Source organism: Leucoraja erinacea, chromosome 17 (genome assembly GCF_028641065.1).
Source record: "Leucoraja erinacea ecotype New England chromosome 17, Leri_hhj_1, whole genome shotgun sequence".
In the NCBI taxonomy this organism is placed as follows: Eukaryota; Metazoa; Chordata; class Chondrichthyes; order Rajiformes; family Rajidae; genus Leucoraja; species Leucoraja erinaceus.
Genome location: NC_073393.1, coordinates 13261850 through 13287854, shown reverse-complemented (window position 1 = coordinate 13287854; position 26005 = coordinate 13261850). Strand labels below are relative to the sequence as shown.

Sequence of the window (26005 nt, the reverse complement as noted above, 5' to 3'; positions counted from 1 at the left end):
TTCTGTTTTGCAAGCAAAATCCATTAACAATTGAAACCCTACAAGTGCTCTGGTGACCAACCAAGGCCATAAAAACTAGCCTCTTTTTCACCATTACCCACTGCTCCTTAACCCAGAACAATGGAAAGAAAATGTATGTGTGGGGATGATGTGTTTGAAATAAGGAAAGTAGATAGTATTGATAAACCATAAACTGTTACAACCATTTTCTTCAAATATTACCAGTTTCTATTAGTTTTTATACCAGCTTCGAAACAATGTGACACAGGAGTGACTTAGTCACACAGAACTGCAGATCCTAGTTTGCAAAAAGGAACAAAAAGTGCTGGAGTAAATCAGCGGGTAAGGCAGAATTTATGGAAGATGGACAACAGTCTGAAGAAAGGTCCTGACACAAAATGTTACCTGTCCATGTCCTCTAATGATGCTGTCTGTTACTCCAGCACATTGTATCCTTTTGTCCAGAGTAACTTACTTTGGGGCACTGTTTTGAGATACAGAATTTGCAGTATCATACAGTCAACCAGCACAGAAACAGGCTTTTCAGACCAACTTGCATATGCTGACTAAGATGCCGATCTACACTGGTCCCACCTGCCTGCTTTTTGGCCCATTTCCCTCTAAACCTTTCCTATCCATGTACCTATCCAAATGTCTTCTAAATGTATCCACTACTAAATCCCTCAAAGTTTCATAAGTGGGAAACACTAATATTCAGATTAGCTTATTGTCATATACACCCGGGTGCAATGAAATTCCTAGTTCGTACGAACCTCGGCGTAAAGAGTAAGTACAAAAATAAATACATGGACGAATGCAGAAAAACCCAGCACGATGGTGCATCTTTGACAACGTGGGAGACAAACTTGGGGACGGTGAGACGTTTGGCCAGTGCACACCTTCAGCCTTGGGAAATACCTGCAACAAACAACTGGGGGAAATGTAAGAAAATGGGGAAATTGAATTTTTAAAAAAAATAAGAGCAACTGAAAATGGGCTGCTTCCTGCAAGACACTTCCTGCTTTCTTAATTTATATAAAAAAAATAAGAGAAGTCACAGAGAGAGGGAGACAGGGACAGAGAGCTGGCCAGCGCTTTGGGTCCGGGCTTTGTTCGCAGCTGCTGCTCACGCGCTTTATTGCGCGTTCCCGGGACTGGAGCCGCTAACGGGAGTGGGCGGGCGGTCGGTCGGTCACGGAGCTCCGGGCGGAGGAAAGCGGTAAGAGCGATGGCCGAGAGGAGGAGGGCGAGAGACGGCCTGGTCTAGACTAACGGGTCAGAGTGACAGTCAAGGCAGCGGGTGAGATGGTCGGCGCGGCGGCGGCGGCGGCAGTGGTGCCCGCGCCCCAGTAAGGCGGGCGGGCGGGCGGGGCGGCTGTCGGTGGATCAGCCGGTCGGAGCCCGCGGCCTCTCGATCCCCTCCTCCCCGGTGTTTATGCTGAAGCCTGTGGAGATGGGAGGGAAGCAGAGCACGGCGGCCCGCTCCAGGACCACTTTCCCCGGCGTGTCGACGGACGACAGCGCCGTGCACGCCGCTCACTACGGCCACTATCGGAGCGGCGTCAACGCCATGGGGCTGAGGACTCGCTCGGTGAGCAGCGTGGCCGGCATGGAGCCGGCTCATCCCTTCGGGCTGTACGGCGGCGGAGCGCGCTCTGGAGGTGGCGGCGGCGGCGGCGGTCGAGCGGGAGACGGAGGCGAGCAAGGAAGCGGTACCGGAGGAGGAGGAGGCGGCGGCGTCGTGCCCGGCGCTGGGCCCGAGTCGGCGGGCAACGGTTACCAGGAGACGGGAGGACCGGGCGCCCGCGAGCTGCAGCTGTACCTGGGCTCGCGCGCGGCAGCCGCGCTCTCCGACTCGCTGCCGCTGCACCTGGCGCCGCGCTGGTTCAGCGCGCACAGCGGTGAGTGGACCATGACCTTAACCCTGACCAGGAGCTGGGAGACCCTGACCATAACTTGGCACCGGGAGACCTTGACCCTGATTCGGTTGCATCACCGCACGGCCCAGCAAACTACCAACCCCAATCTCGACAACATTGCCCACCCCACTCTCAATCAACTGCACACTCTCACCCCGCTGTCAGCACACTGCTCACCTCTCTGTCCTCGCACACTGCCCACCCCGCTATGAGGACACGGCTCTCCCTGCTGCCCATCAAACTGCCACCCCACTCTCAATCACTCTGCACACTCTCGCACAGACCACCGAACTGCCACCCAGCTGTCAGCATACTGCCGACCCCTCTGCCCTCGCACCTGTCCAACTGCCAGCCCCACTCACACTCTGCCCACCCCACTATCAATCACTCTGCGCATTCTCACACTGCCCACTAAACTGCCATCCTGCTGCCAGCACACTGCCCACCCTGCTGTCCTCGCACTCTTCTCACCCCACTATCAGCACACTGCCCACCAAACTATCAAACCTACTCCAGACAACACTGCCCACCCCAATCACTGCACATTCTCACACTGCCTTCCAAACTGCCATCCTACTGTCATCGTATTGCCCACTCCTCTGTCAGCACACTGCCCTCCCTGTGCCGCGTGCTGTCCCTCTGTCCACCTTTCGGTCACACTGCCCACCTCACTTTCGGCCGCAGTGCCTTTAACAGTTTATTGTGATTTTAGTGATAACCGTATTGCTATGGATAACGCCAACTTCTAATCTGCAATATTTCCAGCAACCACTAATAGAACTTTCCTTGTTTATTGTTTTATTAATAAATAGTAAATGTAGTTGAGATTGGGTGATAGTTGATGGTGCAGCAAAATGCTGTTCTGCTTTTGGCTGTAATTAATACAACTATCGTAATGGTAGTAATCATTACACTAATTGTTTTGCTTGTTAATTTATCGTTGCTCTATGGTAATACAAATTAATATCCTTATTAGGAATAACAATTGTTCTTATAACTAATTATATAAGTATTTTGTGCTTTGTTAGTTCAATTTGATGTATGCATTTTTGGAATGATAATTATACTACCTGTACCGCATCACATATAAAGGTCGACATTTTGGAAGATGGATGATATATACATGAATTTCAATCATGCTATTATTGTTCGAGTAGTTTGAGGTACAATATTGGCTCCAATAAATAAGTACTATTGATTGTAGTTTAGAGAGTCATGGAAATATCAGGACAATGATCCACATGGCTGCTTCAATGCGGATACCCCAGTGAATAACATTGTAAAGTGACTCAGTGAGGAACAACTGTGGTCATCAATAACTCTTCAACTCTGTCTAGCACCATTATAGTTCCATCAATCAATATTATTCTTGATTACATTAGTTCTTACGTGTATTCAAAGCAGTAATAAAGCCAAGATTGCTTGGTCTAAAATGGTAAATTCTCATAAAATTTGAGCACTGTTAGAACTTTGGATTTCCTTAATGTTAATTGCTCATTACATTTCAAGTCAAATTAGTATAATTGTTTTATATAGGACAGAAGTGATCTTGGCATAGCCAAGGTAGACAAAAATGCTGGAGAAACCTGACTACCTGAAATTAGAGAAGTCAATATTCATACTGCTGGGGTGCAAACTGCCCAAGCGAAATATGAGGTGCTGCTCCTCCAATTTAGGGTGATCCAGGAGATGGGAAGATGTGGCAAGTGGTGGGATCACGTTGGAGATGAAGAAAATGTTGGAGGATTATTTGTTGTATGTGATGGCTGGTAGGGTGGAAGTTGAGGATTAGGGGATGGGGAGTGAGAGCAGAGTCATGGGATATAGAAGAGACCCTGGTGAGAGCCTCATCTATAGTAGAAGAGGGGAACCCCTGTTCCCTGAAGAATGAGGACATCTCTGATGCCCTGGTGTGGACATGGTGTGAACATTGTTGTACTTGGGCTCTCACTTCCCTGCCTTTGGATTTTTGATGGTCAGAGAACCAAAATCTAGTAATGGTTACCACCGAGGATGAACAAATGGAACAATTTGTATCTTGAGGCTCACAGGAATTGTATTGATCAATCTTTTTAAGAGAAATTACTGATGATGGTATGATGGTACAATGCAAGTTTACAAAATACTCAAGTACAAAAAGCTATCTTGCATCTGTAAATAAGGAAAAGTAGTTTTGTATCTCTGTGTTCAATGGTCTTATCAGTTGCTTGAATAATAAACCCAAATATTTACCAATAAAGTGATCAGCATCATAGATATTGTGGCATTACATTGGTGCAATGCACCAGCCTCCTTACATCATCAAATACCCATGTTGAATCCTGATCTATGTCTGCGTGGAGTTTGCATGTATTCCCTGTGACAGTGTAGGTTTCCTCTAGATGCTTCTGTTTCTTCCCATGTCCCAAAGACATGCCAGTTGGCTGGTTGATTGATTGTTGTAATTTCTCCTTAATCTGTCGGTATGATCGAATCTGGGGCAGTTGATAAGGATATGGGGAAAACAAAATAAGATTAATGTATGATTAGTATAAATGAATGATTGATGGTGGGTGTGGACTTGATAGGCTGAAGAACCGGTTGCCATTGTAACTAGGACCAGTCAAACAATGTTTACTTGAAGATAGACATTTAATGTTGGAGTAACTCAGTGGGTCAGCCAGCATATCTTGAGAAAAGGAATAGGTGGCGTTTTGGGTCGGACTCAAGAAAAGGATTTTGACCCGAAACATTACCTATTCCTTTTCTCCAGAGATGCTGTCTGACCCACTGAGTTACTCCAACATGTTGTGCCTATCTTCCCACACATAATGTTCACATAATGATTGTATTATAGTCAGTTTGTCTACATTTAGTTTGGTTTATTATTGTCTTGTGTACCGTAATATGGTATTGTGTGCAGTTTTGATCCCCAAATTTGAGGAAGGACATTCTTGCTATTGAGGGAGTGCACTGTAGGTCACAAGGTTAATTCCCGGGATGACAGGACTGCCATATGCTGAGAGAATGGAGCGGCTGGGCTTGTATACTCTGGAATTTAGAAGGATGAGAGAGGATCTTATTGAAACATATAAGATTATTAAGGGTTTGGACACGCTAGAGGCAGGAAACATGTTCCCGATGTTGGGGGAGTCCAGAAACAGGGGCCACAGTTTAAGAATAAGGGGAAAGCCATTTAGAACACAGAGTTGTGAGTCTGTGGAATTCTTTGCCTCGGAGGGCGGTGGAGGCCGGTTCTCTGGATGCTTTCAAGAGAGAGCTAGATAGGGCTCTTAAAAAGAGCGGAGTCAGGAGATATGGGGAGAAGGCAGGAACGAGGTAATGAATGTGGGTGATCAGTCATGATCACCTTGAATTGCGGTGCTGGCTCGAAGGGCCGAATGGCCTACTCCTGCACCTATTGTCTATTGTAATACAGTGAAAAACTTTGTTATATGTGCCAACCAGGCCAATCATACCATACATGAGTGAAATCATACCATATATGATTGTAATAAATAGTGCAAAAAGAGAAAACATATGTTCTCTGGGTTTGTCAGAAACAAGTTTGTATTTCTATAGTACAACTAGTACATGAGGGATGTATTTAAGGCAAGGGTTCCCAACCTGGGGTAAACCCAGGGAGTAAATTTTGCCTACCCAGGGATAAATTTGTTGATTCTGGATTTGTACGTTTTTTTCTCTCATTGACTGACTGAATTTGGTTCTGGTATTCCAGTATCTGTTCATTAGTTCTTAAATAGGTGAAATAACATTGTTATGTGCTATTAAAGATGCCAGGTGTAAACGGGACGAAAAGGTTTGGGAACCCCTGATTTAAGGATGGAGATGTGGTTGAGTGCAGGAGCAGGGAAGACATTATAAATGTACATGCAGGTTTGAACAAAATGAAAAACTGGGAGATCACTTGCAAGGTGCAGAGTAGTGACTGGGAATTTGCAGAGTCCAAAGGTGATTGAATATCCTCTGAAATGGATTCAGGGCAGCAGAGAACAAGGAATATGTGAACATTTTAAGGAACTCTGGATGCCCGGAAATACAAGTCGAGGAAAGTCAATGTTAGATTTGATAGCGAAGATGAGAAATGGGAAGCTTCTTAAAAACACTGCTTACCGAATGAAAATCTTGAAATTGTAAAGCAATATTAATTTGGACCAAATCAGTTTAGAAAATTGTAACGGAAAGGACATGTTTCAACACGGAGTGCTGGAGTAACTCAACGAATCAGGCAGCATCTCTGGAGAAAAAGGATAGGTGACGTTTCAGGTTGGGACCCTTCTTCAGTAGGGTTCTGACCCGAAATGTCACCAATGTCTTTTCTCCTGAGATAGTGCCTGACCCACTGAATGATTCCAGCACTTTGTGTCTATTTTTGATAAAAGCCAGAATTTGCAGTTCCTTGTTTCTACACAATGTATTCTAGGTAGTTTATGTATAAATCTGGGCAGTGTTGCAGATTGAAGAAAATGGTAGCAGGGTGAATGTGGGGTAGGAAATTCTGCTCGTATCAAGCCACATGAACCAAACCTGCACATCCAGGCAAAGCCAAGGTGGAAAGTGGGGAGGTCACTTTGCTGGAGAAGAGATCATACGTCAGGTAAAATGGCACTGGAAGTAGCCATAAAGGCTGGTTTTGTTTATGCTACCTTTGGGGTTTCATGTTGGGAAAACAATTACGGTGTTTCTAGAGTCTTTGGATTAATGTGATATTTTGTAGTTTTATAAACACGAAATGGAAAAGTAATCACACTCGAGTAATTGCTGGACAGTACTGTGTTTACTTTTCACAGTGCTTTTGATGTTGTTTGTGAAATACTGCTGAAAGATAACAACATATTATTTTTATGAAAGCAACATATAATTTTTATTTCCTTAAAATACACATAATGTTTTCTTGGTTGAGTTGTTAATTAACAGTTAAAACTTGTAGCCGTTTTATCTAATTTAGTTATTTACTGAAAAGCGGACTAACTGGTTTTGCATTTACAATTGAGGTTTTGTTGTGAGAACCAAGTGGAGGTTAATATACAACCCAGTATTTTGCGCGTGGAACCTTGAAGTTCTTCTGTAATGCAGTCCCATCAGGTTTCACGCCAGTGCTGTGATTTCTGAGGTAGCTGCAGAGGGTTAAGGAGAACCTGTGATTGGGTAGGTCGTGCTTAAAGGGGCAAGTTGTGATAGTTATGCCCCTGTCCCACGTAGGAAACTTGAACAGAAACCTCTGGAGACTTTGCGCCCCACCCAAGGTTTCCGTGCGGTTCCCGGTGGTTGCCGGAGGTTGCAGGTAGTGGAAGCAGGTAGGGAGACTGACAAAAATCTCCGGGAACCGCACGGAAACCTTGGATGGGGGCGCAAAGTATCCAGAGGTTTCCGTTCAGGTTTCCTAAGTGGGACAGGGGCATTAGGGTGTTGTTCATTTTTTCCTTTGTTCCTGGCCTTTATGTGCACACGTTTCGGAAATCTAACGTGCTCACCTTCTTTTCATTTTGATTGGTCACGGCTACAGATTCTCATGCGTTACATTTTCTTTTCGAGCATACTTTGAGAAAGCCTTTGAACAGTTTTCTTCGTCCTTCTTGGAGTTCCTTGCTGTGATGGAACCGGGGATCGAATATTTGTTTTGGAAATCTGGTGCCAAGCTTAAAGATGATTGATCTGTCTATTGGATCTGACATTGGTTTATTATTGTCACTGTACCGAGATTCAGTGGAAAAACTTTGCTTTGTGTGCTATTCAGGCAGATCATACCATACACAAGTGTAATCATACCATACATGAATATAATAGGTAGGGCAAAAAATAGAAAGGAAACAGATTGCCGAATATAGTGTTGCAGCCAGAGAGAAAGTACAGATACAATAAAGTACAAGGACCACAAGGAGGTAGATTGAAACATCAGAAATATATCAGTATGAGATGGTTTGCAGTCATCTTGTAGTGGATTTGGGTTGGTTTTCAATTTCTAGGAGCAGTCAAATTTGAGAAGTTTTCATAATCCCTTTTGATTGACAGGGCAATTTGCTAAGTCACAGAAATCCAAAGACAGTGGGTGCTGCTGTTATTTTTTGTGCCCCTTTTAAAGAATGTGTTACGTAATGAAGATCTGAGCTTTTGTGCCCCTAAGAGTGCTTTTCCACTTTAGTTTCTTTAGTTTCTGTATTTCAATAGGAATTTTGTCTGCATCACAAGCCTTGTTTTACAGTCTGAAGAACGGTTCGCCCTAGGGTAAGGTGGGATGGTGTGAGGTTGCCATGGATAGCGTTGATGGAGTCAAGGACACTTGTCAAATGTCTCAGCTTGTGCACTTTTCACATGTCGGCTGTCATTGATAAGCTGCCTTTTGTTCTTGGCTTTTGGTGGATAATCTTGACAGTGCTGCAGAATCGTTGAACATTATGGTTATCAGCTGGTTGCTGGGTCTCCTGCACACCTCTCGCTCGTTTTGATTTATAGATCATGAGTTTATTTTTTGTTCGACCTTGGCCTTCCGATACCTGTTGGTGTCGCAGTCCAAGAACATCATGTGTTTGCAATGAATTAACTCCCGATTCTCCTATTTATTTTTATCAAGCCAGTCTGTGTATTTCACTGGAGAAATTAACAATTTTTATTCTAATTGTGTTGACCAGATATTGTGTATGTTTGGTGGTTGGGAGTTGAGAGGTTCTTTGAGGCATTAATGATAATGGGGTTACATTTTTGTACATGGTCAGCCACAATCCTATTGTACCCTGAACCTCAGAGATGCTAGCTGTATCTTCATTTCAAAGGTGGTTTAACTGAAATGTTGAATCTGGAATCTACTGATACCTATCTCTTGGGTATTTTTAATGTCGTAATAGCTTTCAAGCAGTCCGATATATAAGCAATAGTGCATAGCTTGGCAAGATGGAAAAGAGATATAGTTTAGATTTAGATTAGATTAGATTAGATTCCTTTATTGTCATTCAGACCTTTCGGTCTGAACGAAATGATGTTGCCTGCAATCATACACAGAACCAATAAATAACAAAACATACAATAAACACAAATTAAACATCCACCACAGTGAGTTCACCAAGCACATCCTCACTGTGATGGAGGCAAAGTCTTTAGTCTCCGTCTCTTCCCTCCTTGTTCTCCCTCTGCGCTGAGCGATCGATCCAGGCCGGAGATGCCGCCCTCCAGTCCAGCGGACCTCCGTGGTGATGTCGCTGCCGCCGAAAGCCGGAACGCCGTCTCCGCTCTGAGACGGCCCGCCACAGCATCAGCTCCGGGCCGCCGCCCCAGTTCCAGGCCGCCGCCCCAGCTCCGGGTCCCGCAGTCTCTGCTCCGGGTCCTGCAGTCTCCGCTCCGGGCCGCCGCCCCAACTCCGGGTCTCGCAGTCTCCGTTCCGGGCTGCTGCCCCAGCTCCGGGCAGCCACCCCAGCTCCGGGCCGCTGCCCCAGCTCCGGGTCCCGCAGTCTCAGCTCCGAGCCCCGCTGCATCAGCTCCAGGCCGCTGCCGAAAGCCAGAACACCGCACCAGCAAGTCGGGCCACCGCTGCCTTAGCCCCGAAGACTGCCAGCCTCTCGTTGGTGAGTCCTGGCAGGGTCTGCCTCCGGAGCCTCAGGGTCAGTCGCAGGCTGGAGGCCGCCAGCTCTGCCATTAGGCCTCAGCGCAGACGGAGGCAGAGAAGGGGGATACGTCACGAAAAAGTCGCATTCCCCCGAAGGAAGAGACAGAGAACATGTTTCAACCCCCCTCTAACACAACCCAACAAACTAAAACTTAACCAAAACAAGACAAAAAAAACAACAGAAAAAAGTAAAGACAGACGGACTGCAGGCGAGCCACAGCTGTTAACAGCGCCGCCACTTCCGGAAATCGGGCACAGAGAAAAACATTTAGGTAGGCATCTTGAGGGGTAAAATTCTGTTAATTGATTTGCTACACATCTTGTGCTGGTTTAGTTTGGAGATACTGCGCGGAAACAAGCCCTTCGGCCCACCGTGTCCGCACCGACCAGCGATGCCCCCGTGCACTAGCACTATCCTACACACCAGGGACAATTAAACATTTTTACTGAAGCCAATTAAATTGCAACCCGTACGTCTTTGGAGTGTGGAAGGAAACCGGAGCACCAGGAAAAAACCCCACGCGATCATAGTGCGAATGTACAAGCTCCGTACAGACAACACCCGTAGTCAGGATCGAACCTGGGACTGTAAGGTAGCAGCTGTAAGGTAGCAGCTCTACTGCTGCATCACTGTGCTGTAGAATACTGTTGAACAGCTGGTAAAGAAAAGAAAATTATAACCAACAGATCACTGAACCTGACCATCTTTGGGTCTGACAGTGTAAATCATCATACATTTGATCCTTCCAACTGGCTCTTTGGGGGAGGCTGTATTTGTTGCTTCCATTAAAATTATCACATTAAAAAAATAGTGTCTGAAATTTCTTTTAACTTTTTAGGATTAACAGTAAATATACAGTGTACAATTAAATGGGAGGTTCTTGTTTTTTGTGCTTCTTTAAGACAATTTTGGGCTTGTTTGTATAATGGATAAAGGGTATTTTAGGACACCATTCACAACTGAGAGTTTATATGTTGGGAAGGCATCGAAACCTAGAAGGAGCGCACCACTTCACAAACCCTCCCCCACCCTCCAAGCACCTACCCATTAAGTACTGGGCCTTCTCAGAACTTGCTGAACTGAAGTGAGAGCTAATTGACCTTGACCCCAGAGGAACTGCTTCAGAAAGGAAGGTGAAGCTTTAATTTCTACACAAGGAACTGCAGATGCGGTTTACAAAAGAATAAACATCAAGTAACTCAGTGCATCAGACAGCATCTCTGGAGAATATGGTTAGGGCGACATTTCAATTCAAGGCCCATGCATTTATATTTCTGATTCTTGATAAGAGTTTTGTACTGTGCTTTTGCAAATTATGAGTTGTTAACAGTAAAATGGGAGTGAAATGGATTACGACTTCCTATAAAAGGGCCAACAAAAATAGGTAGCCGTATCACTTGAATGGATATTTTGTCAGGCTTTAACTAGCCATAATTGAGAATTCTTTTTTAGCAAAAGACTGATATGGCATTCAAAAGCTTGTTTAGCTTTGTTTACAATCAGAAAAATAAATATTAGGTTTTCTTTCTTAAAAAAAACAACAACTTGTTATTTACTTGTATTGGACACTAATATTAGGTGATTGTATTGGACACTAATATTAGGTGCTGTATCATGGTCCAGTGCAGTTGCAGTACCTTTTTTTGAATTATCTGTTATAGCTTTCAACTTCCAACTCTTTCTTTTGTTCATCAAAATGTAAATTTGTTTTATTTTACGTATTGCAGGTGATTTATTGTACCAACTTTAGATTAAGTTCCTTCCGATGACTTGGCCGATGAAAAGGTTATAAATTGTTTGTACCAGTAAGTCATGCAGATAGAAGTCTAACATTGAATCATGTTATTAAACTGCAGTATTTATAAGCCATTGCAATACTCGTTGAGCTTGTCTGAAGTTAGGAAATAAATCCCAGTCTCCTCATGATACTGTAGAATATTTAAAAAAATAAATCCTTGCATTGTATAATTGTCATTTTTCCTTTTCTAACTCGTATATAGCAATCATAAGTTGATACAACATGGATTGGAATTTTAATAACAGCAGACAGTTAAGGCAACAGACTATTTTTATTCTTTACCTTGTTTTTCTCCACTATCCCTATCTCACATTTTCTGCCAGGATAAGTCATCTTCTACACTGTACAGCAAGTTCAGTGCTGTTTTTCTGATGATTCTTACAGCACACTAGTGGGAGAAATGCTGCCAAAATCTATGCTGAAATGTCAATGGACTAGTTTGCAGCCGCCAATTGTGTATCTATTAGGCGACAGATAGCACAATGGGCTAAGAGTTCGGCTGGTGACCAGAAGGTAGCCGGTTCAAATCCCGCTTGGAGTGCATACTGTCGTTGTGTCCTTGGGCAAGACACTTCACCCACCTTTGCCTGTAATGGAATGTACGGCGGCAGGCGCGGGCACACCGCGACGCCCTGTCTCCCTTTCAAGGGAGATGCTAAAAATGCATTTCGTTGTCTCTGTACTGTACACTGACAATGACAATAAATTGAATCATTTATCAATTTTTTTTTGCCAAGTGTTCCTTTCAGATTTCAGCCAGAGACATTAGAGCTATAGCACCATTGCTGATTTTAATTCATTCTTTCTCAGTCCTGTTCATTGCATCAGCCTGGAACAACAAGGTGCCCAACCATTGACCCACTGAATAGATTGTAACAGATAGTAACTGTTGCGAATTAATTGACCAATTTAAAAAAAGCTTGCCCAAAGAGTGCGTGCAGACCATTTACTACCATTTAACATTCAAATTAAAAAATAGAGGTTGTGAAAAGATCAATAAAGGAATGAATGATTAATTGCAGCATCCTAATTGTTCTTTATTTGGGCATTTGGGCACCTTTTTCTTCTGTGCCTCTTTGTAGATGTAAATTACTCCAAGGTGGTGTACAGCACAATAATGAGAGGTAACTAACTGGGTACATAATTAACTTCATAGTAGGGTGCATAGAGTGGTGGTGGAAGGTTGTTTTTTGGACTGGAGACCTGTGACTAGTGGTGTGCTTCAGGGATTGGAATAGAACCCATGGCAATTTGTCATCTGTATCAACAATTTGGAATAGAAAGATTAGTCAATTTGTAGATGATACTAAAATAGTACAATAATGCAGTGAAGATGGTTATCAAGAATTACAATGGTTTCTTGATCAAGTGACCGAGGAATGGCTAAGGGAGTTTAATTCAGATAACTGTGAGGCATTGCATTTTGAGAAGACGAACCAGGGCAGAACCTATGCAATGAATGGTAGGGCTTCTTGGTGTGTTGTAGAGCAGAGCGATCTATGAGTTATAAGTACCTGGTTCCCTGAAACTGGCAACAAAATTAGATAAGATTGTGAAGAAGGCTTTTGGTTCAAGTTCAAATTTATTGTCACATGCACCAATTAAGGTACAGTGATATTTGAGTTACCATACAGCCACACTAAGTGAAAAGCAACGATACACACAGCCACATAAAATAAAATTTAACATAAACATCCACCACAGTGGAATCCACATTCCTCACTGTGATGGAAGGTAATAATGTTCAATCATCTTCCTCCTTTGTGCATCCGTGCTCTGGGCTATTGAATCCTCCGCAGCCGATGGTCCAATGTCCATAGCCCTCCCGTCAGGATGATGGAAACTCCGGCGTCGGATCGGAACACTCCGTGGCATGGAGCTCTCAAGTCGGCCGCTTCACGGTGTTAAAGTCCACAAGCCCCGCGGTTGGACCTCTTCCACTGGCGATCGTCGGCAAAGGATCGCACGCCCCGCAATGGTAAGTCCGTGCCGCACCTGCGGCTTGAAGTTCTGGGGAAGGCCACACCACTCCACGTTGTTAGGCTGCAGGGGTGACGGAGATGCGGTACGGCAAAAAATTGCATCTCCGTTGAGGTAAGTGACTAGAAAAAAGTTTCCCCCAATTTCCTTCCCCCCCCCCCCCCCCCCCCCCCCCACATAAAACAGACCAAGAAACATTAAAACATACTTTGAAAACATACTTAAAATAATAAAAACAGAGAGAGGACAGACAGACTGTTGGCGAGGCAGCGGTGGCGCCACCCGGTGACCTTTATTCGGCAGGGAGTTGAGTATAATGGTTGGGATGTTATGTTACAGTTGTAAAAGACGTTTGTGAGGCTGCACTCGAGTATTGTTCAGTTGTGGTTATCCAGCCATAGGAAAGAGGCCTTTAAGCTGGAAAGGGTGCAGCAAAGATTTACAAGGATATTGCCATGACTCTAGAGCCTGAGATACAGGGAGAGATTGGGTAGGCTAGGATTTTATTCCTTGGAGTGCAGAAGACTGAGTAATCTCATAGAGGTATATAAAAAGCATGATGGCAACAGATAATGTGGAGTTTCTTTTCCCATAGTTGGGGAATCAAGAACTGGAGGATATAAGTTTAAGGTGAGAAGGAATAGATTTTATAGGAACCAGTGGAACAACATTTTCACACAGAGGGTGGTGGATATATGGAATAAGCTGCAGAGAAAATAGTTGAGCCAGGTGCAATAATACCTTTTAAAAGTATTTTTGACAGAATGAACATCATCTTATATATAGGTAAGTGGTAGAATATTGCGTTGGGGGAGGGGGACCCAATGGGTCCACACTTGGTCTAGTACCTTTTAAAAGTCATTTCGACAGATAATAGGAAAATTCGAGTGGGATGTGGGCAAAAATGGGACTAGCTTGATTGAGATGGACAAGTTCGGCTGAAGCGCTTGTTTAGGTGCTGTATGACTCATTTCTCTGTATCTGCTGGAGTTTTGAAGAGTTAGATACAATTCGATTGAAATATAATATCATGAGGGGGCTGGATAGGGTGCGGTGTAGAGGATATTTCTCCTTTTAGGAGAATTTAGAACAAGGGGCCACTTTAAAAAAATAAGTAAAAAGCTGTCCATTTGAATTAACGATTTAGAGAAATATGATTTACGTGTGTTGAAGGGGGATAAACAAAATGTAAACATTTTATTTTAGACCATTCTTGAAACTGATTTTTAACAATGTTTTTAACACTGTTTTCTCGGAGAGACAAAAATCTTTAATAGTTAATATTACTATTCTGAGATAGTAATATAAGTCCTTGTTTAAAGTGCTGTTTTTTTCCCCTGCAAATATAATTTGCTGAATGAAGTTAATTACAGTAGATTAATTGTATTGGTACTTTATTATCCTAACAATTTACTGAGATGGGACCTTGACTTTAAAGTTTATTCTTTTTCAAAAAGATTGTGGTGCCTTGGAAACTCTGCCAACAATTTCAAGAAATACATTGATGAGTGGTTATTGTTATATGTTACAGACTCATTTTGTCAAATGGTTTGTATTTTTAAAATTTTGGGTTTATCAGTCAGAGTTTGGGGAATAAAATGGCATGTAGACTGAATAGCATGATTTGTACAGAGCGCTCCATGAGATGGTGAAATGAGAGACAAAAATTGCAAGTCAGACATGTTTCAAGAGAGAGATTTAGCTCCTAGGCCTAAAGGAATCGAGGGATATGGGGGGAAAAGCAGGAATGATGATCAGCTGTGATCATATTGAATGGTGGTGCTGGCTCGAAGGGCCTAATGGCCTATTCCTGCACCTATTTTTCGATGTTTCCATGTTGATTTATGTGAATCTGGTCTCCTACTGTATCGGTAATGCCAAAATTCTGTTCTGGATGCATGTCATGTGCAATCTATTTTATTTATATGATTGCCAGGAGTTGAAGTAAGGGCAAATAATAAAAATATATTAAAAAGAGTCAACGTCAGGGAGCCTTCCTACAGATTATGATCACGTGCAGTGAGGTCACGACAATGAGAATAACTGATCATTGTTATGCCTGTGCCTGCCGCAGCTGCTTTAAATTGTATTTGGTTGGCACTGTTGTTTCTAAGGGAACTCTTGTTTATAGAGGGTTTTTTGTTGTTGTGTGGATAAAAGGAATATATTCCAACAACTTTGTCCAAGGAAGTCAGTCAATTTTTTTTTTTATGAGATTGCTTTACCCTTGTAAAATCACGTCTGTAGTAAGATAACCATTATGTCAAATACATTTTGTGTTCTATAGTACAGTGTGTAACTTATTGCACTGAAGAAAGTTAGACCATGTTAAATGTGTGCATTTGCTGCACGCTGAGAGAAAATAAAAATCAATACTGTAGAAAATGCGATGGAAAGGTGATAATTCTCCAGGCTCTCATGACCTGCATTTTAGGGCTTTGGAAGTAGGTGGCTATGGAATTAATGGAAAAACAAATTTTTAATTCCCCAAATTCCATAGATTTAGAAGACATGTCTCAGATTGGTAATTAACATTTTAATCAAATCATGCAAGAAAGGAGAGAGATAGATAAAGTGGGGAATAATAACTTAGTTCGCCTTACATTGATAGTGGGGGAAATGGTGGCATCTTACCATTGAGAAAGTTGTATATAATGCTGATAGGATTGGGTATAGTAAGCGTAGATTTATGAAAGGAAAATATGTTTGACAGTCTGTTAGAATGTTTTGAGGTGGTAACTAGTAAAATAGATAAGTGTGAACATGTTGATTTGGTCTGAAGAAGGGTTTCGGCCCGAAACGTTGCCTATTTCCTTCGCTCCATAGATGCTGCTGCACCCGCTGAGTTTCTCCAGCTTTTTTGTGTACCTTTGATTTGGTATATTTGGATTTTCAAAAAGCCTTTGAAAAGTTGCTACACAAGGTTATAAAACAATATTAGACATGATATTCTTGGGGTAATATACAGACAGGGACTAAAAATGGAGCATAGAAATAAGTAGGTAATGTTTGAGTTGGCAAACTGTGATTTGTAGGGTGCCAAAGCAATTGTATTGGGCACCTAGTTCTTCATAGTCCTATATCAATGATTTGGATGAGGGCAACAGGTGCAACATATGTAAGTTTGCCGATTATGCAAATCTGGATATACAGCGAACTACAATGAGGTTAGAGGGGCTGTGGGAGATAAATGAAAACACAATGTGCAATTTTCAGCAGCTCGGGCAGGATCTGTGGAGAGAAACAATTATATTTCAGTATGCTAAACCTGCATCAGAGCTATATATGCAGGATCTCTCTTCACAGATTCCTGCAATTCTGAGTTATTAGCACATTTTGTCTTTTTTCACAATCTCACCCCAGGTTTTTGTTTGCTTTAGTAATGGGCAAGGTATATACGAGGCACGTGCTGTCAGGGTAAGCAAGGTCACTGCCTACCCTGACTAAAATAATAAAATGATAATTATTAATTATAAATAGTAAAGGCATGGGAGAATAATGCCTACCTAAGAGATCGATCTCTTAGGTAGGCATAATTCTCCTTGCCTTTCATCCGCAGTACATGTAACACGCGAAGGTCAGTGCAGCTGACGTGCCGTTGGCGCTGCTTCAAGCCGTCAATTTCCAGTGGGATCAAGGGACCAATTGAGATTACTCGGCTGTCGGAATTTAAGGATTTGCGAGAAGCGGCAGGTGAGAGACGTTCCGACGGAGAGCACTGCCAGAGGTGAGTGGGCTGGCAGAAGGTGCTGAGGTGGCGTCCAGTTCCGCTGTCCGGTCCCGAGGCCGCTCACAGCCACCCGAGCTGCTTCCCTCCCCCGCCACAATGCTCTGCGCCTGGAGCGCCACAGCAGCGGTGAGTGAGTGAGTAACTGACATGATCCCCGACCCCCTCCTCAATGCTCCTGCTCTCCCTGCAACTTTACCCCTGGCCAGACTTCCCACACGCTGTGAAAGGAACTCTTCCCCCCCCCCCAATTGGTCCCTTGAACAAGTATTGTCATTCAATAAGATCACAACTGATTCAACTTGTCCCGGTGTGCTCCCGTTTTCCCCACCATCTCTCCACCTGCCGTCACCCTCCACCCCCCACCCATTCAGTAATTCAGAATTAAGGAGATTTGGAAGCCTTGGGCAAATTGCTTTCTTTATTTTTATTTTTTTGAGTGTGAGAAATTCTATGTCCCACCAGCCTTCTTTCAAAATTTAGCAACTCAAAATGGGGGTGCGTTTTCATTGCCGGGAAATACGGTACTTTATTAAGAGATTTGGCTTTTGAAGACTTTATAAAAGTCGACTGACAGCTTACGGAGAGAACATTCTGCGCATGCGCGGTTTAAGATTTTTTAAAAGCCGACTGACTGCCTACCCTGAGTAATTACTCACGGCATGTGCCTGGGATATACAGTGCCTTCCCTAATGTTTGGGACAAGGACCCATCATTTATTTATTGGCCTCTGTACTCCACAAATTGAGATTTGCAATAGAAAAAATCACGTGGTTAAAGTGCATATTGTCAGATTTTATTAAAGGGTATTTGTATACATTTTAGTTTCACCATGTAGAAATTACAGCTGTGTTTATACCTAAACCTCCTCCCCCCCCCCCCCCCCCCCCCCCCCCCCCCCCCCCCCCCCCCCCCCCCCCCCCCCCCCCCCCCCCCAGGTGTTTGTAATTGCTCAGGTGTGTTTAATTGCCTCCTTCATGCAGGTATAAGAGAGCTCTCAGCGTCGAGTATTTCCTCCATCACCTTTGGAAACTTTTATTGCTGTTCATCAACATGAGGACCAAAGTCGTGCCAATGAAAGTCAAAGAAGCCATTATGAGACTGAGAAGCAAGAATAAAACTGTTAGAGACATCAGCCAAACCTTAGGCTTACCCAAATCAACTGTATAGAACATCATTAAGAAGAAAGAGAGCACCGATGAGCTGACTAATCGCAAAGGGATTGACAGGCCAAGGAAAACCTTCACAGCGAATGACAGAAGAATTTTCACTATAATAAAGAAAAATGCCAAGCACATGGCTGACAGACTCGAAACACTCCTTATGAATCAGGTGTGGATTTGTCAATGACCACAGTCTGCAGAAGACTTCATGAACAGAAATACAGAAGCTGCACTGCAAGATGTAAACCACTAGCTAGCCGTAAAAAGAGGATAGCCAGGTTACAGTTTGCCAAGAAGTACTTAAAAGAGCAACCACATTTCTGGAAAAAGGTTTTGTGTACAGATGAGATGAAGATTAACTTGTATCAGAGTGATGGCAAAAGCAAAGTATGGAGTAGAGAAGGAACTGCCCAAGATCCAAAGCACACTGCCTCATTTGTGAAACACGGGGTGTTATGGCCTGGGCATGTGTGGTTGCTGAACGTACTGGCTCACTTATCTTCATTGATGATACGACTGTTAATAGTAGTAGCTTAATGAATTCTGAAGTGTATAGACACATTTTACCTTCTCAAGTTCAACCAAATGCCTCAAAACTCATTGGCCGGCGGTTCATTCTACAGCAAGACAATGATCCCAAACATACTGCTAAAGCAACAAAAGAGTGTTTCAAAGGTAAAAAATGGTAAATTCTTGAGTGACCAAGTCAATCACCTGATCTGAATCCAATTGATCATGCCTTTTTATATGCTAAAGATAAAACTGAAGGGACTAGCTCCCAAAACAAGCTAATGATGGCTGCAATACATGGCTGCAGAGCATCACCAAAGTAGACACCCAGCAACTGGTGATGTCTGGTGCGGTCATGGTGGCGCAGTGGTAGAGTTGCTGCCTTGGAGCGAATGCAGTGCCGGAGACCCGGGTTCGATCTGGGTGCTGTTTGTACGGAGTTTGTACCTTCTCTCCGTGATCTGCGTGGGTTTTCTCTGAGATCTTCGGTTTCCTCCCACACACCAAAGATGTACAGGTTGGTATGTAAATTTGCTTGGTAAATGTAAAAATTGCCCTGGTTGGGTGTAGGATAGTGTTAATGTGCGGGGATCGCTGGTCGATGCAGACTCAGTGGGTCGAAGGGCCTGTTTCTGCGCTGTATCTCTAAAACTAAAAACTAATCACAGACTTCAAGCAGTCATTGCATGCAAAGGATATGCAACAAAATACCAAACATGACTACTTTCATTTACATGATATGGCGGTGTCCCAAACATTATGGTGCCCTGAAAAGGAGGGATTATGTATAAACACTGCTGTAATTTCTCAATGGTGAAACCAAAATGTATAAAAATGGCCTTTATTAAAATCTGACAATGTGCACTTTAACCACATGCGATTTTTTTTTTCTATTACAAATCTGAAATTGTGTAGTGAATAAATGATGAGTCTTTGTCTCAAACATTATGGAGGGCACTGTAAACAATTAAATCGACGGATAAGGACTTGGCAATTAAAACACAATGTAGAAAAATGTGAGGTCATTCACTTCAATAAAAAAATGCTAGAAGGCAAAATACTTTTTAAATGATGAGAGATTGAAAAATAATTTTATTCAGAGAGATCCAGACATTTTTGCAGGTGAATCATCTGAAAATTAACATGCAGCAAGTAGTTGGGAAGGAAATGGTGTGATGACCTTTATTGCAAGTGGATTTGAGCACAAATGTTGAGAGAAAGCAGAAGATGCTGGAGGTCTCAGTAGGTCGGGCAGCAGCTATGGAGGCCGAAACAGTTAATATTTCAGGTAAATGAAAGGACAATGTATTTAACCTTTAAGAAAGCACATATAAAAATGACGAAAGAAAGGATGATATTGGGATAGAATGTTAATGCAATGCAAGGGAAATTTTAAGTTGTTAACATGTTAATTTACATTATATAAAGGGAATATTGCAGTCAACAGCAAACTATTCCTGCTTGCTGCTGATTGTTGTGCTAAGTCTGCATTTACCATGTGCAATGGCCATTCTAAATGCTCAATAGCAATGTCACTCGATCAGAACTAGTGGTGAAAGCAAAATGAATAGTCGTGGAAAGTTTAAAGTGAGTAAATATTGGATAAAGCTGAAGCCATCAATGCAAGATAATTACAAAGGATGGAATATGCAGCTCATGAGGATCGTTGTTTAACCGAGTGATTCTAAGAAGACTGAGGCTAATAAAAAATACAGTTCAGATGAGGTTAGATAAATAGGGGGTGTAGAAAGGAATAGATTACGTTGCTGATGTTTTATGATGAAGAATGGAAGGAGGTTCAAAATGAACATAAAGGCAGAAATGCATGGTTTCTATTTGGATTTTGTTATGGAAATTTGTGTGAAATGTAGTGAGGAAGGAAATGAGACTTAATGTTGGAGAGCCAATGCAAACAACCCAGGTTGCGCACCCTCTTTCCGTTGTCAGTATTCTGATTTTTCTCATACTATCATAGAGTTGAACAGCATAGAATCAGGCCCTTCAACCCACAGCATCTGACCTGCAGCATCTGATGACCGTCGTGCCTATCTATACTATTCCCACTTGTGTGTGTTAATTCTATAGCCCTCCACACTGTGCTTTTCTCGTGCCTGTCTTAGACGCCTCTTACATTTTTATTGTCCTGGTTCTACCACCACCTCTGGCAACGTATTTCATATAGCAACTACTTTCTGTGTGAAACACATACCACTCAGATCCCCTTTAAATCTCCCTCTCACCTTAAACCTATACACTGGCTATCCACTCTAGATCAGCCTCCTTTGCTCAAAGGAAAACAGATCTAACCTATGCACTCTCTCGCAACTTGAGCCTTCCAAACCTTGTGAATATCTCTGTGAATCTTTTCTGTCACCTTAACCAATGTTTTGTACATTCATAACATGATGTCCCAACTCTTATACCCGGTACCTAGGTCAACGAAAGCAGGTATGCTATATGCCTTCCTCGTCATCCTGTATTACCATTTCCAGGGAGAGTATGCAGTTGCACTCCCATGGTCTCTGTTCAACGGTGCTCCCCAGATCCCTGCCATTGTCTGTAAAGGTACTGCTCTGGTTTAACATCGTAAAATGTGTCACTTCACATTTATCTGGGTTAAATTCCACCTGTCATCACCTTGCCCACTTTCCTAGTTGGTCTATATTCTTTTGTAACTTTAAACAGCCTGCTTCTCAGTCCACCAAATGTACTAATCAGCCACTCATATTCTCATCCAGAACATTAACATGACAAACGACAAAAGACCCAGCATTGATCCTGCAGCACGCCACTGGACACTAGCCTCCAATCTGAAAAACAGCCTTCACCACTGCCCTCTGCCACAAGCAAATTTTGAACCAAATTTGTACTTTTGTCCTGAATCCCATGTGTTATAATCTTCTGGACCAGCCTATCATGCTTATCAATGACCTCACTAAAGTTCATGTAGATGCTTTTGAGTGCCCTGCTCCCAATCTTCCTGGACAGTTCTTCAGGAAACCAAACTCAATTAAATTTATGAGTACCCATGCACAAAGGTATGCTGTTCTTAATCAGTCCTTGGCTTTGCAAATATAAATAAATCCTATCCCTCAGAATCCCATCCAATAAATACAGATAACTGTATTTAAGTTTTCAGTTTGGCAGTGATTTTTAGAGGTACAAGTGAAATTGAATTTGTGCCTATATGAAGCATAGCCATTTATAATAAATGTAAATTACAGTCTGCAATTTGAGACACGGAATGAGCCTGCAGATTTTCCAAGGTCTGGTAGACCAGAAAAAGCTGTGATAAATGGATCTGTTAATTTAAATGGAAATAAATTTGTGGTGATCTAATTTTCTTTGGCATGTCTCCTGGAACAACACCAATAGACACCGAGGCTGTAGAAGAGGCTAATGAGGCACCCGCAATTTTGCCACTGGTGGGGCAAGAAATATTTCCTCTGTTCATCTGGTAATATTTTCCCCTAATGGAGCTTTAAATAAAAGTGTCTGTTGTTAGGCTTGTGAATGACATGTGAATTGCAGAGCTAGGTTTAGTGATACTGAAGTTTTTTGAGGTGCTACTGTGGATATTCTTTCTCTCGGAAGGAGGGCCCAGTTGTTTGGTTGATCATGTTTTGGGAAATGTGGCGTATAGCAACCATTGTCTATATATTACACCTGAATTACTGAATGACAATGCTTCTTTAGTGGAGGCAATGTAGGTTAAACTGCTTTACATTTATTGTGTATTTTAGATCCATTCCAGTGGGATGCTTTTTGGAATTGTGGTGTTGGATTATGCCAGGAATAATTGGGAAAAGAATTGGTGTGTGATTCAGTCTTGCTTGGCATGATGCAGCCATATGTCCGAAGAAGGTTCCTGACCTAAAATGTCACCTATCCATTTTCTCCAGAGATGCTGCCTGACCCGCTGAGTTACTCCAGCGTTTTGCGCCTATCTGCAAACTTTGGAATGCATTTCTGGTCGCCTGTAACGGGAAAGATGTGGAGGTTTAGAGAAGGTGCAGAAAAGGTTTACCAGAACGGTGGCCTGGATTTGGGGATATTTGATACAAGAAAAGGTTGGATAAATTTAGATTGTTTTCTCCAGAATGCTGGAGGTTGAGGGGAGCCCTGATAGAAGTGTAAAAAATTATGGGAGCATAGATAGGGTAGGCAGTCAGAACATTTACCCCAGGGTGGAAATGTCAAAGGCTAGAGGGCAAAGCCATAATAAGGCAAGAGAGGCAAAGTTTAAAGGAGAAGTGTGGGGCAATTTTTTTTACATAGGTTGGTGGGTGCCTGGAACACGGTGTCAGGGGTGGTGATGAAGTCAGGTACAATAGTGGTGCTTAAGAGACTTTTAGATAGGCGCATGGATATGCAGGGAATGGCGGGATATAGGTCGGGTAGGCAGACGAGATTCGTTTATCTTGGCATCATGTTTGGCAGAGATATTGTGGGCTGAGGGGCCTGTTGTTGTGCTGTACTTTTCTATGTTCTAAGCAGTATGAATGAGTCTGTTTGGTAAGATCACAGCTTACATGCCATCATGTAACAAGAATAAGATTTCTGTGATTGACACGAAAAGCTGGAGTAACTCAGCGGGACAGGCAGCATCTCTGGAGAGAAGGAATGGGTGATGTTTCAGGTTGAGGCCCTTCTTTCGATTGGAGAAGGGTCTCGACCAGAAACGTCACCTATTCTCTCCAGAGATGCTGCCTGTCCTGCTGAGTTACTCTATCTTTTTCTGTGTATCTTCGGTTTAAACCAGCATCTGCAGTTCCTTCGTACACATAAGATTTCTGTGGGCAGCCGAACTTGGGAACCATGTTGCACAGTCCTCTCCAATAATGAGCAACAGTGAGGTCAAAAAAGGTTGTGTATGTTGGTCGATGCTGCGCTTTGTATTTATAGTGGAGTTGACATGTAGGCAAAGGTAGTCCATTTAGCCCATATTGCAGTTCAGGGAGCAGTTCTTCAACTACAGCATGTAGGTAATTCAAGATGATGCTTCTCCCTGTGGCAGGGAGCACTTAGTTATCACATGTGGATTTGTTTCCTAGCTGGCGTTGAAAAATCCGTGTCTTGTGTCCTCTTGTGAGACAAATCGATCCTCCTGCTATCAATATCAGGATTAGAAAATATGCAATATGATTGGTAAGGAAGGAGATTGGAAAGATATTTCCAGTGGGGTCCTTTTCTTGCCAAAATGCCAAAAGCAAGGTTTTAACATAGCTAGCACTATGCTTTATTAGACAGATGGCTATAGGACTGTAGCAGCATCCCTACAGCAGGTCCTGGCACCATTCTCCATGTAGAAGATCATAAGGATGTGTGGGTTGCTTCTGGCCTGAAAGGTACCAATGACTGTTGGAGTAACTGCCTAATCCACTTCATTAGCTCCTTTAGCCTGGTTCCAGAACAATGATGACAGCAGAAACATTGCCACAGGAAAATTGATGGTAAAGGTCTTCAGGACCCTCAAAGACAGACCTACTCAGACAGTGTCTTATAAATAACCTGATGGTCCTCAACTAAGAGTGTCCACTGGACCTTCCTAAAGTCCACCATGCTTATCCCCTGTAAATAGATGCTTGGTGTCTCCAAATGAAAATAAGCCAGACAGGTTTGTTGAGAATTACCAGGAGATACAGGAGTTAATTCATCGCAAACACAAAGGACTTGGATTCCCCTGGAAAATGCTACCATGTTTCAGGGGAAACTAAGCAGATATACAGAAATGTGAAAGTTGAGTCCAACAAATAACATCCACCTCAGCTGGTTAGTAGAAAGACCATAGGAGGTACAGCATAACTATGATCTGCATAGATTCTTCACTACTTTCAAGGGTGTCTTAGGCCCAAATGCCCAAGAGTCCAGCTCACAAGTAGTGGACCTACCAGAGGGCAGAGAGTATCCAATAGAATACGCACTTTGAAGACTCTGCACTGGACATGATTATTCTTGACTCCATCCCATAGCAAACTGTATGCTCCCGTCTTGACACTACATTGACAGTCAAGAAGTCAATACAAGAAGAGCTCCTGATCGGACAGTATTTATGCTGAATGGGATAGAGATATGTCATTCACAAATTTACAACCTCTACTTCCATGTCTGGGAAGAGGGTGGCATGCCAAAGAATGCAGATGCCATAATTCAAATTGAATCTTAATAGAGCACTGCCTGGAGCATCAATTGTTATCCCCTACTAATTGCTCAATCTACACATTACACGTTGATGCTGAGTCTTCCAGCAGATTCTACCTGGGTCACATTTGCTGAACCTGGGTGAGGTATTTACACTCTGTGATTTCCTCCAGGCAAAGAAGAAGGGAAATGGGCCAATGTGATTTCTCAGTGAAATCCACAGTAAAATGTGTGTATGTGTCATGTGGTCATATGAGGGCAGGCAAAGGCTTGACTCTGAAGATATTTTCAACATTCAGATAAATCTCATAACCCTGAATGTTTAGGATCATACAAGAAAATTATTCATTTGGAAGTTCGTGCAGGGCAGCCACTATATTTGAAACAGTGGGAGTTTTAGAACTGTGGCGCAAAGAGACAAAGCTCAGCAATGCGATGATTTGATAATTATTTGAATAGTGGCAACCTAAACTTGATCAGCAGACCTTTATATCGGTTAATCTCATAAAAGTTATATTAAATTTGTTTCCATGATAATTGTAAAGTTTGTGGTTAAAATCGACTTTTTATTCCAATGAAATCAAATGGTTAAATTTATGTTCTCACCTTTCCTCCCACCTCTCCTGCCCTCTCCCATTCAAATTTGAAGTAGTGCAGAGACTGACAGACTTTATTGCTCTGATGATTGAAAACTACAATGTGAAAGAGTTAGTAAAATGGATGCCCATTTCTTCATCTTTTATAAATATTATAAATTTCTCGGTCTGTATCTCTCGGAATCTGCTTTAAAAGTACCATTTTAATTTTTTATTTAATTTTTTTTTTAAACCACTCTTCTCCAACCATCCCTTTGAATTAATATTTTCAGTCTGAAATTCTATCTCATCATTAAATTTATTTGTAATGTGCTTCATGAAAATAGATGAGGTTGCTAAATCCACTTTATTGGATTTTCACCAAATCAATTGCTTCATCTAATTGGAAGGATTTTTGAAATAGCACACTGGGAATAATAATTGTTCGATTGTGTAATTATAACATGCCTTCCCTGAATTTTTCAAGATTTCATTTTAACATATTTTTGAATTGTATTTAGACTGAAGTTTAGTTGGCTTTATTCTGTAAATGTTAAATTGTCACATTAATAACAAATCAGAATCTTCTCTAAG

General features: G+C 42.5%; 1 protein-coding gene across 1 annotated transcript in view; it reads left to right on the top strand.

The window, feature by feature from the left end:
- The first annotated feature begins 1044 nt into the window (after nt 1-1044).
- Nucleotides 1045-26005, top strand: part of znrf1 (zinc and ring finger 1) — a 177550-nt gene continuing 152589 nt past the window's right edge. The window contains exon 1 of the mRNA XM_055648577.1: nt 1045-1901. Within this exon, the coding sequence (XP_055504552.1) occupies nt 1436-1901 (466 nt within the window). The 5' untranslated portion in view covers nt 1045-1435. The remainder of the gene's footprint in view (nt 1902-26005) is intronic.